This window comes from Heterodontus francisci, chromosome 30 (assembly GCF_036365525.1).
Source record: "Heterodontus francisci isolate sHetFra1 chromosome 30, sHetFra1.hap1, whole genome shotgun sequence".
Lineage (NCBI taxonomy): Eukaryota > Metazoa > Chordata > Chondrichthyes > Heterodontiformes > Heterodontidae > Heterodontus > Heterodontus francisci.
The window spans coordinates 6,397,202-6,411,968 of NC_090400.1; the positions used below are offsets into that span (position 1 = coordinate 6,397,202).

Genomic DNA, 14,767 nt, shown 5'->3' on the forward strand with positions numbered 1-14,767 from the left:
TGAAAAGGATTATGTGATGATTTATCAAGTCAACAAATACCATCGTGGACACATGTAATTGCTAAAAGTAGATTGCTGAGGATGAGGTCAAGTACACTGTTCCCTTGTGTTTGTTCTCTCACCACCTGTCTGCAAGCTATATCCTTCAGAACATGGCTAGTTCGATCAGTGGTGCTACTACCAAGCCGGTCTTGGTGATGGGCATTGAAGCCTCCCAACCACAGTACATTCTGTGCCCTTCCTACCCTCAGTGCTTCCTCCTGGTGTTCATCATGGAGCAAAACTGATTCATCATCTGAGAACGGATGGTAGGTGGTAATCAGTGGGAGGATTCCTTAATTATGTTTAACCTAATGCAATAATACTGCGAGGGGTCTGGGGTCAATGCTGATGACTCCCAGAGCCAGTAACCCCCATTGACTGTCTACTACTGTATCCCCACCTGTGGAGGGTCTGTGCTGCTGGTGTGATGAAACATATCCAGAGAGAGTCATATTGGAGTCTGGGACATTGGCTGATGGTTATGACTAAGTTAGACTCTTGCTTGCCTAGTCTAATACATCCACAAACTGATCACAAGAATGGCAGCTTGTTCACTGGGACTCTGGACAACAATTGAATGGGAAAATGGTCTTTCCAAGCGCGAAATCTTAACACCATCCAACTGAAATATCAACAGTTTATGAGACATTTGGAAATCTGTTTGTAACTGATCATTGTTCATAAATTTTTCTTTATTATATATTTAGAAATAGATTGGAGAATCTGAACAGCCACAGTCAGATTTTGTGTGAAATTTGGCCTCTATTGTAATTCAGGCACAGTTTTACTTCTCATGCTACAGAAAATAATCTTGCTTTCTCTCTGTAATGTTCACTTTGTAAGAATAAAGTGTATCACTAGTCCAATTGCCAGTACCAATGGTCCTGAAAGGAAAGCTAGGCCACGACGAATGATCAGTTGTTTTGTGGACAAGATTTCTCCAACTGTGGTAACTCCAGTGTCCAGAATGGAAGACTCATCTGTAACACGGTCTTTGTCTATGTTTTGTTCCATTTGACAAACATTGGGCATTGGAACCACTGCTCTGTTTCCTGTGTCCACTTCTGTGAAGGAAAGTCACATGGAAAAGTTGTAAGTACATGATGTTACTGGTTGATCCAATTGTTTTTAGGAGGGCTGGTGATCAGAACAATGATCTCCTCCATGACGACCAGCAACAACACATGAGCTACAGACATAGGAACATAGAGCAGGAGTAGGCCATTCGGCCCATTGAGCCTGCTCTGCTATTCAATATGATCATGGCTGATCATCCACTTCAAAGCCTTTTTCCCACACTATCCTCATATCCCCTTATGTCATTTGTATTTAGAAATCTGTCAATCTCTACTTTAAACATACTCAGTGACTGAGCTTCCACAGCCCTCTGGGGTACAGAATTCCAAAGATTCACAACCCTCTGAGTAAAGAAATTTTTCCTCATTTCTGTCCTAAGTGGCTTCCCCCTTATTTTGAAATTGTTCCCCTGGTTCTAGACTCCCCAACCAGGTGATCTGTCTTGCCAAAAGTACGGGATACTCCTGGACTCCTAGTTTTGGACTACTTTAGTACAGAGTTTCTCTACTCATTGTCAACTGAGGGTTAGCTGTGTAGCCCTCCTGACTAAGTTTGAGAGACCAGTTCAACACAACAATTAACAGGAGATTAACTGGCACAAAAATAGACATTGCCCCTTTTTACCTTTAGGATTTTTACTTACTGTTCAGAACCCTCCCTGATCCAACTTAGAGTTGGGCCACAAATGGGCTGAGAACCAGTCCACAAAGTTATGGCCAGCAATACGACCAACAACTGGCAAAGGTTCATTGACCCCATCATTGGTGGATGTGACCATGAATCACCACAGGTCAGTTGGAGTTTCACAGCTCAAGTACTAGTGTTCTATTAAAATATGAATGAAGACTTACTGAACAATCTGGTGATATCTTGGTGTTTTAATTAAAGAGGAACCAAAGTCAAAGTGAACAGGCAGGAGGAGTGTATGAAGTGCACTCCTTTTACCTCATAGATATTGGCAGCCAAGCACATGTGTTCTTTCTTTTTGTTCCAGGGGAAATGCTGGGCAAGAAGGCATTTATTGCCCATTCCTCTTGCCCTGAGAAGGTGGTGATGGACCTTCTCCTTGAACTATTGCAGTCCTTGTGGTGACAGTGCTTCCACAAGGTTCCCAGAGAGGGATTTCCAGGACATTGACTCCGCAATGATGAAGAAACGGTGGTATACATATCCAAGCCAGGATGGTGTGTGAATTGAAGAGAATTACGGGCAGTGTCCTCCCAATATATTCACCAGCAAAAGGTTTTAATGTATCTGATTGTGAATTGTGAAAATATTAAACCCCTGTGGAAATTCAATCCTATTGTGTGCTATCTGCACTGCAGATTACTTACATTAATTGCTCTCATTTTATGTTGACAAGAAGTAATCTAATAATAAATTGTCCCTGCAATCATTTAGAATCCTGACAATTATTGGTCTGGAATCTACTTCAACAACATAAGTTAGAATGTTTTGTGCCCCAAAACTCAGAAGCAGCCGACAGTCAATTCTGGGACATCGGTGGTAAAACAGAAACAGACTCTCAATCTCTGATATGATCCTACTTCCAGTTTCCTGTGTGGCACATAATGTTATTTATTTGTATGTATGTGTTAACTACAGAGTTTTGATCTCAAAATTATTGTTGCCTTTACTGATGTCCAGCAAGGGTTGAACTTTAAATTAGGTGGGAATGAAAATGGAATTCTTAGCTAGAGCAGATTCCTGAGTGTATTTGACAGTGGGAATTTCTTGCAGCATAATTGAGTTTGATAGATGAACTAAATTATACTTTGAATATCTTCTCTTCTTCTTTGGCCTCCTTATCTCGAGAGACAATGGATACGCGCCTGGAGGTGGTCAGTGGTTTGTAAAGCAGCGCCTGGAGTGGCTATAAAGGCCAATTCTAGAGTGACAGGCTCTTCCACAGGTGCTGCAGAAACATTTGTTTGTCGGGGCTGTTACACAGTTGGCTCTCCCCTTGCGCCTCTGTCTTTTTTCCAGCCAACTACTAAGTCTCTTCGAGTCGCCACACTTTAGCCCCACTTTGAAAGAAAATGTACCATAAAAGCTTTTCAATCTGCTTGTATCAGTTGATTGGTGCATGTTTTAAAGTCAGCACAAGATGCTTTTTTACCTGTTGACCTATATTGGGTTTGACCACCAGAGGCGATGTTTGAGGTGTGCCCATCTTTCATCACACCTGCATTGACCAGAGCCTTCAAACAAAACACAAAAATCATCACTAAAGGCAAAGGAAGGACACAACAGAGACAGCACTTTCTGTACAAAGCACTCTTCAATCTATTATTTTCAACCTGCTTTTAATATAATATAATATAAAAGTTGTTAGGATTTAAGATATTTGCATATGTGATCCAGTCTAGAGACCTGTCATTTCAAATCTTGCATCAAGAGATAGTCCAGTGACATATTATGCAGAGTTCTATTTATGGAGGGAGGGAATTCCATTCTTTTAATGGGAAATAACAATTCAGACCAGTCTGAGGATCAGTTTTCCTGCTGATTGAGTCAGAGCATGGAGAGAGGAACTTCTCATCCCATCAGTCTGAGCTGTGTTCAAAAGCAAGTAGTAGAGGTGGACTACACAACCAAATCTTGGTTTGATTTTACCAGAAAATCTGATGCTCAGACCCTTTCTTTAAAGGAGCATTATACATAATTCACCATCTGGAGAGAAGATACAATGAGCTGGATTTTACTTGTGCGCCACAAATCGCAAAGGCGCACTTTGAGTCAGCAGCCTTCACGTCCAGAAGTGCCACCGCTGAGCCCCCATGATAATTTGCGTGGGGGCTTATTAGCAGTACTGCATCATGCCTCCCTCTCCCCCATATTACGTGGGGAGAGGCGGGACATCCGGAGCAGTGAGGGACCTTTTGACAGCTGTGTAGCAGGTGCTGGGGCCCTATTTAAAGCTCCCTAGCACCTGCTTCCTGACAGCTGCCAAAGAAATACTCACCTGACTGCTGAAGAGTGGGGCTGCTGTCAATCTGGCAGCAAAGCAGAAAGTGCTGGAGAAACCCAGCAGGTCAGGCAGCATCTGTGAAGAGAGAAGCAGAGTTAACTTGACCAAGTTCACAGACCTGAAAGTTAACTCTGCTTCTCTCTTCACAAATGCTGCCTGATCTGCTGAGTTTGCCCAGTACTTTCTGCTTTGCTGCCACATACTTACCCTGCTGTGTCCCAGTGTCCTGTGAAGTTGCAATCCACTTCTTCCACTCAAGTAGGCGTGCTGCACCTGGGTGAATAATCTTACATTTGCACATATCAGGACATGAGACTTAAATGTACCATAAAAGGCAAATTCACAAGAGAAATAAAACCATAATTGAAGAATATTTTTATACTATGGGCTTGTAATCATCTGAGTGTGAAAAGCTGCAGACTAATATGCATTTGGAATCTGTATTCACCTGTCTGTTAACTGTTATGTGAAAAGACAGGTAAACGCAATTAAACAATCTTTGTAAAGACGGAGAAAAATATGTTCATATTCGAGCTGCTTTGCCAACTGGAAATATTCCATCAATAATTATGATCAGTTGCTTCAGAAGCAAAGTGTACGTGAGAATGTGTTAATGTGTAATAGAGGAGAAACCAGGACAACAGGACAGATTTCCTCGCTAGTCCTGCATGGCCTTTTAAACATTTGCAAGAAAAACTTGCAGCCAGAAGTTAGAGCAGTTACACTGTGGAGTCACCTTTGCATTTAAAGGTACAAACCAAAAACCGAGGATGGCAGAGGGGTACTCCAGGGAGGCCCCACAGTTCAGCAATACCTCCCTGCTCACTTTCCTCCAGGCTGTGCAGGCAAGGCGGGAGGTCCTTTTCCCCAGTGATGATAAGAAGAGGCCCTCCTGCCTGTCCAAGGCAGCTTGGCTGGAGGTGGCAGGGAAGGTAAGTAGCAGTGGGGCCATCTGGCATCAAAGGGTCCAATGTCAGAAGAGGATGAACGATCATTCCCCCAGCTGACCGGTGCCCTCCAGGCCTCGTGCGTGCAGAGAACGACTGCCAAACTCATCCACAGCCAAACGGCAATCAGATCAGCAACCTTCCTCCAGTCAGGCTGCCAGCACAGAGGTTGCACTGAGAAGGGGCACTCGCAAACATTTAAAGAGAACACACTGACATAAATGGGAATGCACGGGCGTCACAGCAATGTAAATACATCTTTCACCAAATGTTCTTCACCAACATGTGTGTCCTTTTTTTCTGTGTGAATGATGTGTGCCAGCATGTAGCGCCAATGTCATTTCCCTTTGCACCGTTGGTCCTTCAGGAAAGCTATCATATGCAATAACACCATTGCCATGCCACCATTACTCATGAGCGTCTCCATAGATGCAGTGACATGGACATTGGTTCAGTCAGCTGCTGCCTCTAATGGTTTACACAGGGATGCTGCAGATGTGGACTGGTGCACAGCAGGTGAGAAAGGGTGATGTGTGGCTTGCAGAGCTCATGTCAGTTCCTATGAAGCAGACAGCCTTTGTCTGATAAGCCACTGCCGTACATCCCTAGTTCACTGCTAGCCCTGTATGCAGAGCCTGGGTGCCATCTGCCCTCCCACGCGCCTTTCTTGTTGTAGGTCCTCAGTGTCCTCATAGTCCGAGGAGGAATCCTGTTGATGTCTTCCCTCATCATACCAGGCCTGGCCCCTATTGGGTGTGTAGTTGTGCAGAGCAGCAAAGAAAGGAGCTGGCCATTTCAGCCCATAGTACAGGGCACCACCCGATCTATCCAGGCAGTGGGAGCGCATTTTTAGCATGCCAATCAGCTGTTCAGTGATGGCTCTTGTAGCTTAGTGGCTGGTGTTGCATTTCTCCTCTACAGCAGTGGTGGGGTCTCTCACTGGTGTCAGGAACCATATCTGCAAGAGATAGCCTTTGTCTCCAAGAAGCCACCCCTCCATCTGAACCAGTTCAGTGAACAGCAGTGGCAGCTGAGACTGGTGCAAGATGAAGGCATCATGGCAGCTGCCTGAGAAGTTGGCACAGATTTGCATGAAGCATCTCTGGTGATCACATACCAGCTGCACCTAGATTGAGAGGATTCTTTTCATGGTAACATCTTCAGGTGGCAGTCTGGCGGGCGACTTGATGGTCACATGGGTGCAGTCTATGAACCCTAAAACCTTTGGTTATCCAGCAATTGTGCCAAAACCGATGGCCCATTGGGCCTGGCTGTGAGGGTCCGTCCTGAAGCAAGCATTCTCACTGGCCCTCCGGTGCAGGACATTGGTGACCTCCCGATGCAGCGATGCACTGCTGACTGTGTGACCCCACAAAGGTCTCCGATGGGCCCCTGAAATGCTGCACAGGCATCTAGCTTAAGAGTCACTACCACTATGAGTATCACAGGAGTAGGATGTCCACTGAAGCCCATGGGCTGCACGTCACCGTTGAGCAGGGCACAGAGATGTGTCACCATCCTCTCTACATATGCAATTGCCTCTGACACTGGAGCCCTGACATCCAATGGCATGTCATGTGGGGCCTGTAGATGCGTGGCAAACTGTAATGGTGAACTCCCGTTGGGGGCTGCTGCTCATGACTGGGGGCATCTATGTGGACTGCACCTGCCTGTTGATTTTGCCTCCAGTGCATACGGATTCTCAGGAGAAGAGGATCTCACAATCTAGGATGATCCATACCCATCTCCATGTGGTAAATAAAGTTGTATCCTTCATTTATTCAAAGGTTCCTAACAGGGCATGGATTGGTGTTGATGGGTACATCTGATGCTTTCATGGATCAACTATGCGTCACGGCATGGCATTGCCCATCTTGGCCAACACTCAGAGTGGCACAGCATGACCACATCAAGACCAGCTGCATTCATATCACCTTAACGATCCTACACTGTCTGGCACCCTGCCCACACACAGCGTGACTCGAGTGCTATTGCACCTTCACACACAAACAAACGCAGAGCGTACATTGTTTATGGAGGGAGGGTACACAGTACCTCCCATCAAGCCTGCACAGCTTTCCCTCCAGTAATCCCAGACCCCCTCTCACCTCCCTTCAAGTATGCAGAGTTCAGACCCCTGTACTTAGCTTTACTGTCCAGGTATTCCTGCTTCAGATGTCCTGTTGGCTTTTATGTTCGTGAACGGGACAGGATGTGATGGCCACCTGTTCAAAGTAGAATGTGGAAGTGTGGAGCGAGAGGCAGTGTGATGCATAATCAGGAGAGGTAAGTAGCCCCTTACATATGATAATTGGGTTGCCGCTGCCGAGCAGCGTGGGGGTGGCCACACCGAGGTCCCCCCACTGCCGGTAATATGCGGCGGGGCCTTCTTGACGTTGGGGGTTGAGGCGGGCCTCACCGTGCAGAATATTACGGGCCCCCCGCCATGAACCCCAACATCAAGGGGCTGGTAAAATTCAGCCCAGTGTCTCTGAAGATCCTGTGCAATGTGTCACAGAGTGACTTGTATCCGTGGTTCCCCACACTGTGAATTCCTGATCCCAGCTGTTTTGCTTGGGGACAAGGAGAACTGTAGGGAGGCCCTGAACTTTCCTATGACTGTTCCTGGGCCTGGCTAAGTTGTCAAACCACAGATCCAGGCAGCGTGCAGTAGAGGGGTCGCTCATCTTGGCTACCTGCCTCTCTTCCACAACTATGTTTGTGCCCAGGTGTAGCTGGAGAGGGAGCGCACAGTATCCCCCAGTAAGCCTGAGGCCTTCCATGGCCAGTGGGCACTGGAGCGACTGGAGTGCATCATTGACACCAGGAACCAAATTTTAATGTAATTTGTTGAGTTTTTTTATGATTTACAGTCTATTGGCTCTGCCACTTTAAAGGTGCCACTGGCGAACTCTTAAAGTTGATGACACCATCCATCCAGATTGATAATTTATATAAAAAAGTTGCACTTTCCTATTGGGTGGCAAAGTAACCATGAGACTCTCTTAACTGCCCCCTGGCAGGCAGATTAAGAATGATGTTGGCAGATGTGTGGGGATGCACTGACTGCTCATTCTGCCAGCTGGGTACAGTACATGGCACAAGGAGACAAGGAGATGGGAGAAATAGAAAAACTTACACCAAAAATATTGGTGTAATAAATAATCTCTATTCTCTGCTCTTACCTCATCGGATGCTTCACTCCAGTTGATTCTGTAAATCACTATCAGAAAGAAAACTAGTTGTCCAGCCACGCCAATGAATATTCCAGACCAGAGCCCTGCAAAATAATAATGGTGCAGTGAGTATGGAGGCAATGCTGTTGTGTTTTCCTTCCACTTCTATTCCTTTATCAGATGGCTGGTGTCAGCCTGCATGGTGTTACTTGTGCCACATTTGGTCTCAGCATCCCTGGATTCAGGACGTGAAGAATTCAGTCAGGGATCGCAGTCCTGATTCATATCTAATGACCCATGCTGGAGATGTGTGTTGATGTTGGACGAGGCCTTTGACTCAAAAGTAAGTAGCACGAAGTCCAGCTCGACTGAGTACTCCTACAACAGAGTGTGTTGTTAATGGTTAATTATGTTGTTAAAGGTAAAGAGCTGAAAGGCATTGTTCAATTAAGGATTTGAAGTGAATATAAAGAGAGCCTGCTGGATACAAGTGTGGATGGTGAACAGAAGGCAGAGATGTGTATTGCTGCATTCTGTGAAGAAACTGACTATCAAGAAAAGGATCTGTGTTGAGTTTCACTCTTCACTGTTTGGCTTGGATCCATTTAACATGGTAGCAGATGATGGTTATCTAAAGGTGAAGATTGGAAACTGGGAACTTTTTTTTCTGATGCAAGGTTGTAATCTGAATTATGTTTGAAAAGAATGGCTAAAACCAAGTGTAAAATGTCAGGGTATGATTTCCCACTGATGTTTGCTGAATCTGAACCTTATGACCAATGGAAAAGTGAAGTGGATATGTGGACATGGATTACATCCTTACCAAAGAGAAAACCAGTGCCTCGGCACCGCAACTTCTTAACAAAAGCAAGATCAGGTACAAAGTATTTTGTGAGCTTGAGGCCTGTCAGTCGGACACTGAGGAAGGTTTGGAGATTCTATTAAGCTTTATGGATAACATTTCTAAGAAAGATGAGCAAATGCATACCAGGCATGGTCAGACTTTGATAAATTTACAAAGATGAATGGTTATTCCATAGAGGGATAATATTATGGAATTTTCCACAACATATAACAGACTGCAGGAATTCTATTTGGAAATTCCTTATTCAGTGCTTCCTTTCAAATTGTTGGATTGTGCTACTGTGTTGCACATGGCTCGGCTCCTGGTCTTAACTGGAGTTAGGTTCTCAGAAACAAACACACTTTTGGATCAGGTGTCTGATGCTTTAAAAAGTTCCTGGGAAAGCTGTCATTTCCAGCAGCCTTCATGGCACGAATGGGGCATTCGGTGGTGTCACGGAGGATGGAGGACTCTTTGGTCGTGGCATTTCAAGATTGTTCAGACAGGAGGCGCAGGCATCAATACAGCAATAGAATCACTGACAAATGAAATGAAGATAGAGACAAATCTGGCAGATAACAGGAATGAAGTAACAGATGAATGAACCCTAAGAATGCCTGGGGAATTATTACAGGTGTTTCAGATGTGATTCAAAATTCATTATGCGATAAACTATCCAAAATGGAACAACAGGGTTTTTGAGACGATGCATGACATGGACGCCTCCGAAGTGCTGAGGAAATTGTACTGGTCACAAGATGCTTCAGTCTGGCAATGAGTGTACAAGGGCAGCACAGTGGCGCAGTGGTTAGCACCGCAGCCTCACCGCTCCAGCGACCTGGGTTCAGTTCTGGGTACTGCCTGTGTGGAGTTTGCAAGTTCTCCCTGTGACTGCATGGGTTTCTGCTGGGTGCTCAGGTTTCCTCCCACAGCCAAAGACTTGCAGCTTGATAGGTAAATTGGCCATTGTAAATTGCCCCTAGTGTAGGTAGGTGGTAAGAGAATGGTGGCACAGACTTGGTGGGCCGAAGGGCCTGTTTCAGTGCTGTATCTAACTATGTCTATGCAAGTTGCAGATTCATTTAATTGCACTGTATTGGACAGTGGTTGCAGAAAGCAGATAAATGAAATAACTCTGGGACCAGGAAATGATCATGTACTGGTGACAGGACCTCTGACCGTGGGAGGGAGTGATCCTGTAGCAGTAGTCCAGAAAGAAATAAGAGGGCAAGTCAAGGGTGTAGCTTGACTGGAATAAGGACGACAGACAACTAGGAACATTATTAGAAGTAGAAGCTCTTATGATTGGGAAGTTGTGGTGGCTGCAAATAAATTAGAAGAAAAATTGATGAGAGGCAAAACGAAAAGAGTTGGAAAGTTGGAAGGAATTTGGTGTCTATTCTGTAGTATAAGATAAGGGACAGCCAGCCTTATCACAGATGGATGCATCTGAAAAAAGTACTCCCAGATAGAACCTATAAGGCTAAAGTGAGACTTGTGGCTTGGGGATTTGAAGAGAGACTTGATCAAGATGTGAGAGTGAACTCCCCGACAACAGGAAAAGTAATCTTGAAAATTTTCTTTGTTCTCTTCGCCACATACTTGTGAGACTGTAGGCCGATTGATATAAAAGCCACATTTTTGAAGGGTGAAAAGTTTCAAAGAGAAGTCTTTTTGAAACCACCTATAGTAGTGAGTGATGCAGAAGGGAAGCTGTGGAAATTAAACACGTGTTTACAGATTGAATGATGTGTTGAGAGTTTGGGATTTCTGGGTTAGGTCTGTCTTGCTGAAAGTAGGTTGTATTCAGCTGAAAGCAGATCCAGCAATGTTCTACTGAAATCACAAAGAGAAACGCGCAGGCATCTTTCTGATGCATGTCGATGATTTTCTGTGGAATTTGAGCAATTGCTTATTGTTAAGTAAAAAGGGGAATTTAAGATTGGAAGTCAGGCTTCAGGGGCTTTTCAATATATAGGGTTAGACATTAATCAGAATAGGTCAGGAATAACCTTGAATGAACAATCATATCTAGAAAGTGTTAATTGGATCCCCATAAATCAGACCAGGTCATCACAGAAAGATGATCTTGCGTTCAAAGAAGAAACCGAGCAGCTAAAAAGCCTGACCTGACTGTTAAGCTGGTTATGTAACCAGACAAGACCTGATACCAGTTATGATATATTGGAACTTAGTACTGTGATGAAACACATTACAACTGAGAAAGTTTTTGAGGGCAAATAAAACAGGAAAGAAATTAAACTGGGAGATGTGCACACTCAATTTTCCAGAATTGAGTTATCTGAAAGACATAAAATTAGTCATTTTTAGTTATGCTTCTCATGCTAATCTTCCAGACGGATATTCGAGTCCAGCCGGATTTATCATATTCTTGGTGGGAAAACATGGGAAGTGTTGATCCTTTGGCTTGGGAAGCCAAGAAAATTTTAAAAATGTAGTTAACAGCACTATAGCTGCAGAAACACTGGTGTTAGTGGAAGTGATAGATATGGAATTTTACATATCTAACATTTTGAAAGAAATCCTACACAAGGGACATTCTGAGAAATGTTTTCCCATTGAATGTTATGTGGATAACCATTCACTTTGGGATGGTCAGCCTGAGAGCTCTCTGCTTCTTCCTTGAAAGGAGTCCAACCAGTCCCCATCCACCATCACCCTCCTCCGCCTGGCTGAACTTGTTCTTACTTTGAACAACTTCTCCTTCAACTCCACTCACTTCCTTCAAATAGAAGGTCTTGCTATGGGTACCCACATGGGTCCTAGTTATGCCTGTCTTTTTTCTAGGATATGTCGAACATTCCTTGTTCCAGTCCTACTCGGGCCCCTCCCTCACCTCTTTTTCCAGTACCTTGATGACTGTATCAGTGCTGCTTCCTGCTCTCGCCCTGAACTGGAAAACTTCATCGACCTTGCTTCCAATTTCCACCCTCTCTCACCTTTACACAGTCTATCTGACACTTCCCTTTCCTTCTTCGAATTCTCTGTCTCCACTTCTGGGGACAGACTGTCCGCTAAAATTCATTGAGCCCACTGTCTCCCACCGTTACCTTGACTACACTTCCTCACACCCTGTTTTCTGTAAGGACTCCATCCCATTTTCCCAGTTTCTCCATCTCTGACTCATCTGTTCTGATGATACAACCTTCCACAACAGTGCTTCTGTTTTTTCTTCCTTTTTCTTCAACCCTCACTGTGGTTGTCAGGGCCCCTAACCATGTCTGACCTATTTCCCTCAATTCTGCCCTCACCACTTCCCCTCCCTCCCAGCACTGCGACAGGTTTCCTGGGTCCTCACTTTCCAACCCACCAGCCTTCGCATCTTCAGGATCATCCTCTGCCATTTCCGCCACCTCCAGCATGATGCCACCACCAAACACATCTTCCCCTCCCCTGTCAGCATTCTGAAGGAACCGTTCCCTCCATGACACCCTGGTCCACTACCAGCACCTCGCCCCTTCCCCCAGCATCACCCCATGCAATCACAGGAGCAGTAATACTTGCCCCTTTACCTCCTCTCTCCTCACCATCCAGGATTCCAAACACTTCTTCCAGGTGAAGCAGTGATTTACTTGTACTTCCTTCAATTTAATATACTGTATTCGCTGCTCTCAATGCAATCACCTCTACATTGGTGAGACTAAACGTAGATTGGGTGACGGCTTTGCAGAAAACCTCTGCTCAGTTCGAATGCATGACCCCGAGCTTTCGGTGGCTTGCCATTTCAACACTCCCCCCTGCTCTCATACCCACATTTCTGTCGTTGGCCTGATCCAATGTTCCGTGACCATCAATACGAGCTCAAGAAGCAGCACCTTATCTTTCAATTAGGCATTCTACAGCCTTGCGGACTCAACATTGAGTTCAATAATTTCAGAGCATGACTGGCCTTTTTTCCCCTATTTTTTATGATTTGATTTTATTTTTTAACCATAAGCCTGTTTTGCATCTTGTGCTTTTGGACAGAGTTGCTCATTACTCTGCCATTAACACTCTGGACTAATGATTTGTCTTTCACCACAAACATTAAAACACTCTTTGCCTTTGTCCATTGACATCTTTGTTATTTAATCTCTCCTACTCTCTTACACACCTTTCCTTTTGTTCTCTTCTCCACCAAACCAACCCCTGCCACCTTCACTTGCTTAAAAGCTAATTCTTTTTCTAACTTTTGCCAGTTCTGATGAAAGGTCACAGACCTGAAACATTAACTCTGTTTCTCTCTCCAAGAATGCTGCCTGACCTGCTGAGTATTTCCAGCACTTTCTGTTTTTATTTCACTTTGGGATAACGTTCATTTGACAGAGTGGCGCTGAGAAAAGATTAAGGATTGACTTTACCAGTATAAGAGAAATGTTGGAGAGCCTAGAAGAGGGACACCTTGCAATATGAGTTGTATGAAAGATGGAAAATCATTTCTTCTCTTTTGCTTTATAATTATTTAAGTTTCCTTCAATGGAAGGGGAATCTGTTAATGGTTAATGTTGTTAAAGGTAAACATTTGAAGGCATTGTTCAATTTGTGATTTGAAATGAAAATAGAGACTGTTGGATACAAGTGTGGTTGGTGAATAAACTGGTTCTCAAGAAAAATGATCTGTATTAAATTTCACTCTTCACTGTTTAGCCTGGATCCGTTAAGCATCTGTAATTTGAGAAATTTGGTCAGTGAGGGAAGAGGTACTGCTGTGTGTCTTTTACAAAACAAGGAATGGCCCATGTGAGTGAGTGGGGGACAGTGTGAACCTGACAACAGCAGTGGTGGTGAATAACTCGGAGTGGGGAAAGAGTGGGCCTACTCTAGTATTTTCCAGAACAAGCAAGATCACAACATCACAGGTAGGTGATTGGCTGGTCAGCTGTTCAGGGTTTTTTCCCTCTCTAGCAATCTAGCACCAGGAAACTATAAAGTACTGTATAAAATTTATAGCTTTGATTAATAGAATTCCTGTTGGGGTAAGTAAAACTATAACTGAATTAATAACAATATTAGCACAGGGTTTATACAAGATACTAACTAGATTATAAAAGTAGGAAGAAAGATATTTTTCTTCGATCATGGATGGCCAGCTAACAATTGCTTGCAATTCTTGTGCCATGTGGGAACTTCAGGACACGTCGTGTGTCTTGGGGGACCATGTGTGCAGGAAGTGTCTCCATCTGCCTCAGTTCGAGTTCAGGATTTCCATGCTTGAGGGGCAGCTGCAGTCACTGTGGAGCATCAGACAGCATGGGAGTTTCTAGATTGTACATTCCAGGAGGGAGCCATCCCACAGGCAGTGAGTCTTCAGGATAGTAAATGGGTGGCAATCTGGAAGAGTAGGAAGAGGCAGGAAATGCAGGAGTCTTCAGGGTGTGTGCCACTCTCAAACTGGTACTCAGCTTTGTAGACACCTCAAACGATTGCAGTCAGCACCATGGCACCAATGGGCAAGTGACTGCACAGGAGGGAACAGCAAAGAGTAGCAATGCAGTCATTCTCGAAGATTCCATTGTGAGGGGGACAGAGAGGTACTTTTGTAACAATCAGAGTCCTGAATGGTGTGCTGTCCTTTACCCTGGCACCAGGGAGGCATCACAGAGGGTGCAAAATATTCTGCAGGGGGAAGGGAGTGAGCCAGATGTTGTGGCACGCATTGGTACCAATGACATAGAGACGGCAGGTATTGAGGTCCTCCGGTCGGATTTTC

The 14,767-nt window shown here is 44.6% G+C and overlaps 1 protein-coding gene across 1 annotated transcript in view; it reads right to left on the reverse strand.

Moving 5' to 3' along the window:
• Positions 1–873: 873 nt before the first annotated feature.
• The window catches only part of LOC137346463 (multidrug and toxin extrusion protein 1-like), a 92,557-nt gene continuing 78,663 nt past the window's right edge, over positions 874–14,767 (reverse strand). Inside the window, exons 15-17 of the mRNA XM_068009914.1 lie at positions 8,223–8,317; positions 3,239–3,320; positions 874–1,106 (exon numbers count right to left, since the gene is read on the reverse strand). Coding sequence (XP_067866015.1) covers positions 874–1,106; positions 3,239–3,320; positions 8,223–8,317 — 410 coding nt within the window. The remainder of the gene's footprint in view (positions 1,107–3,238; positions 3,321–8,222; positions 8,318–14,767) is intronic.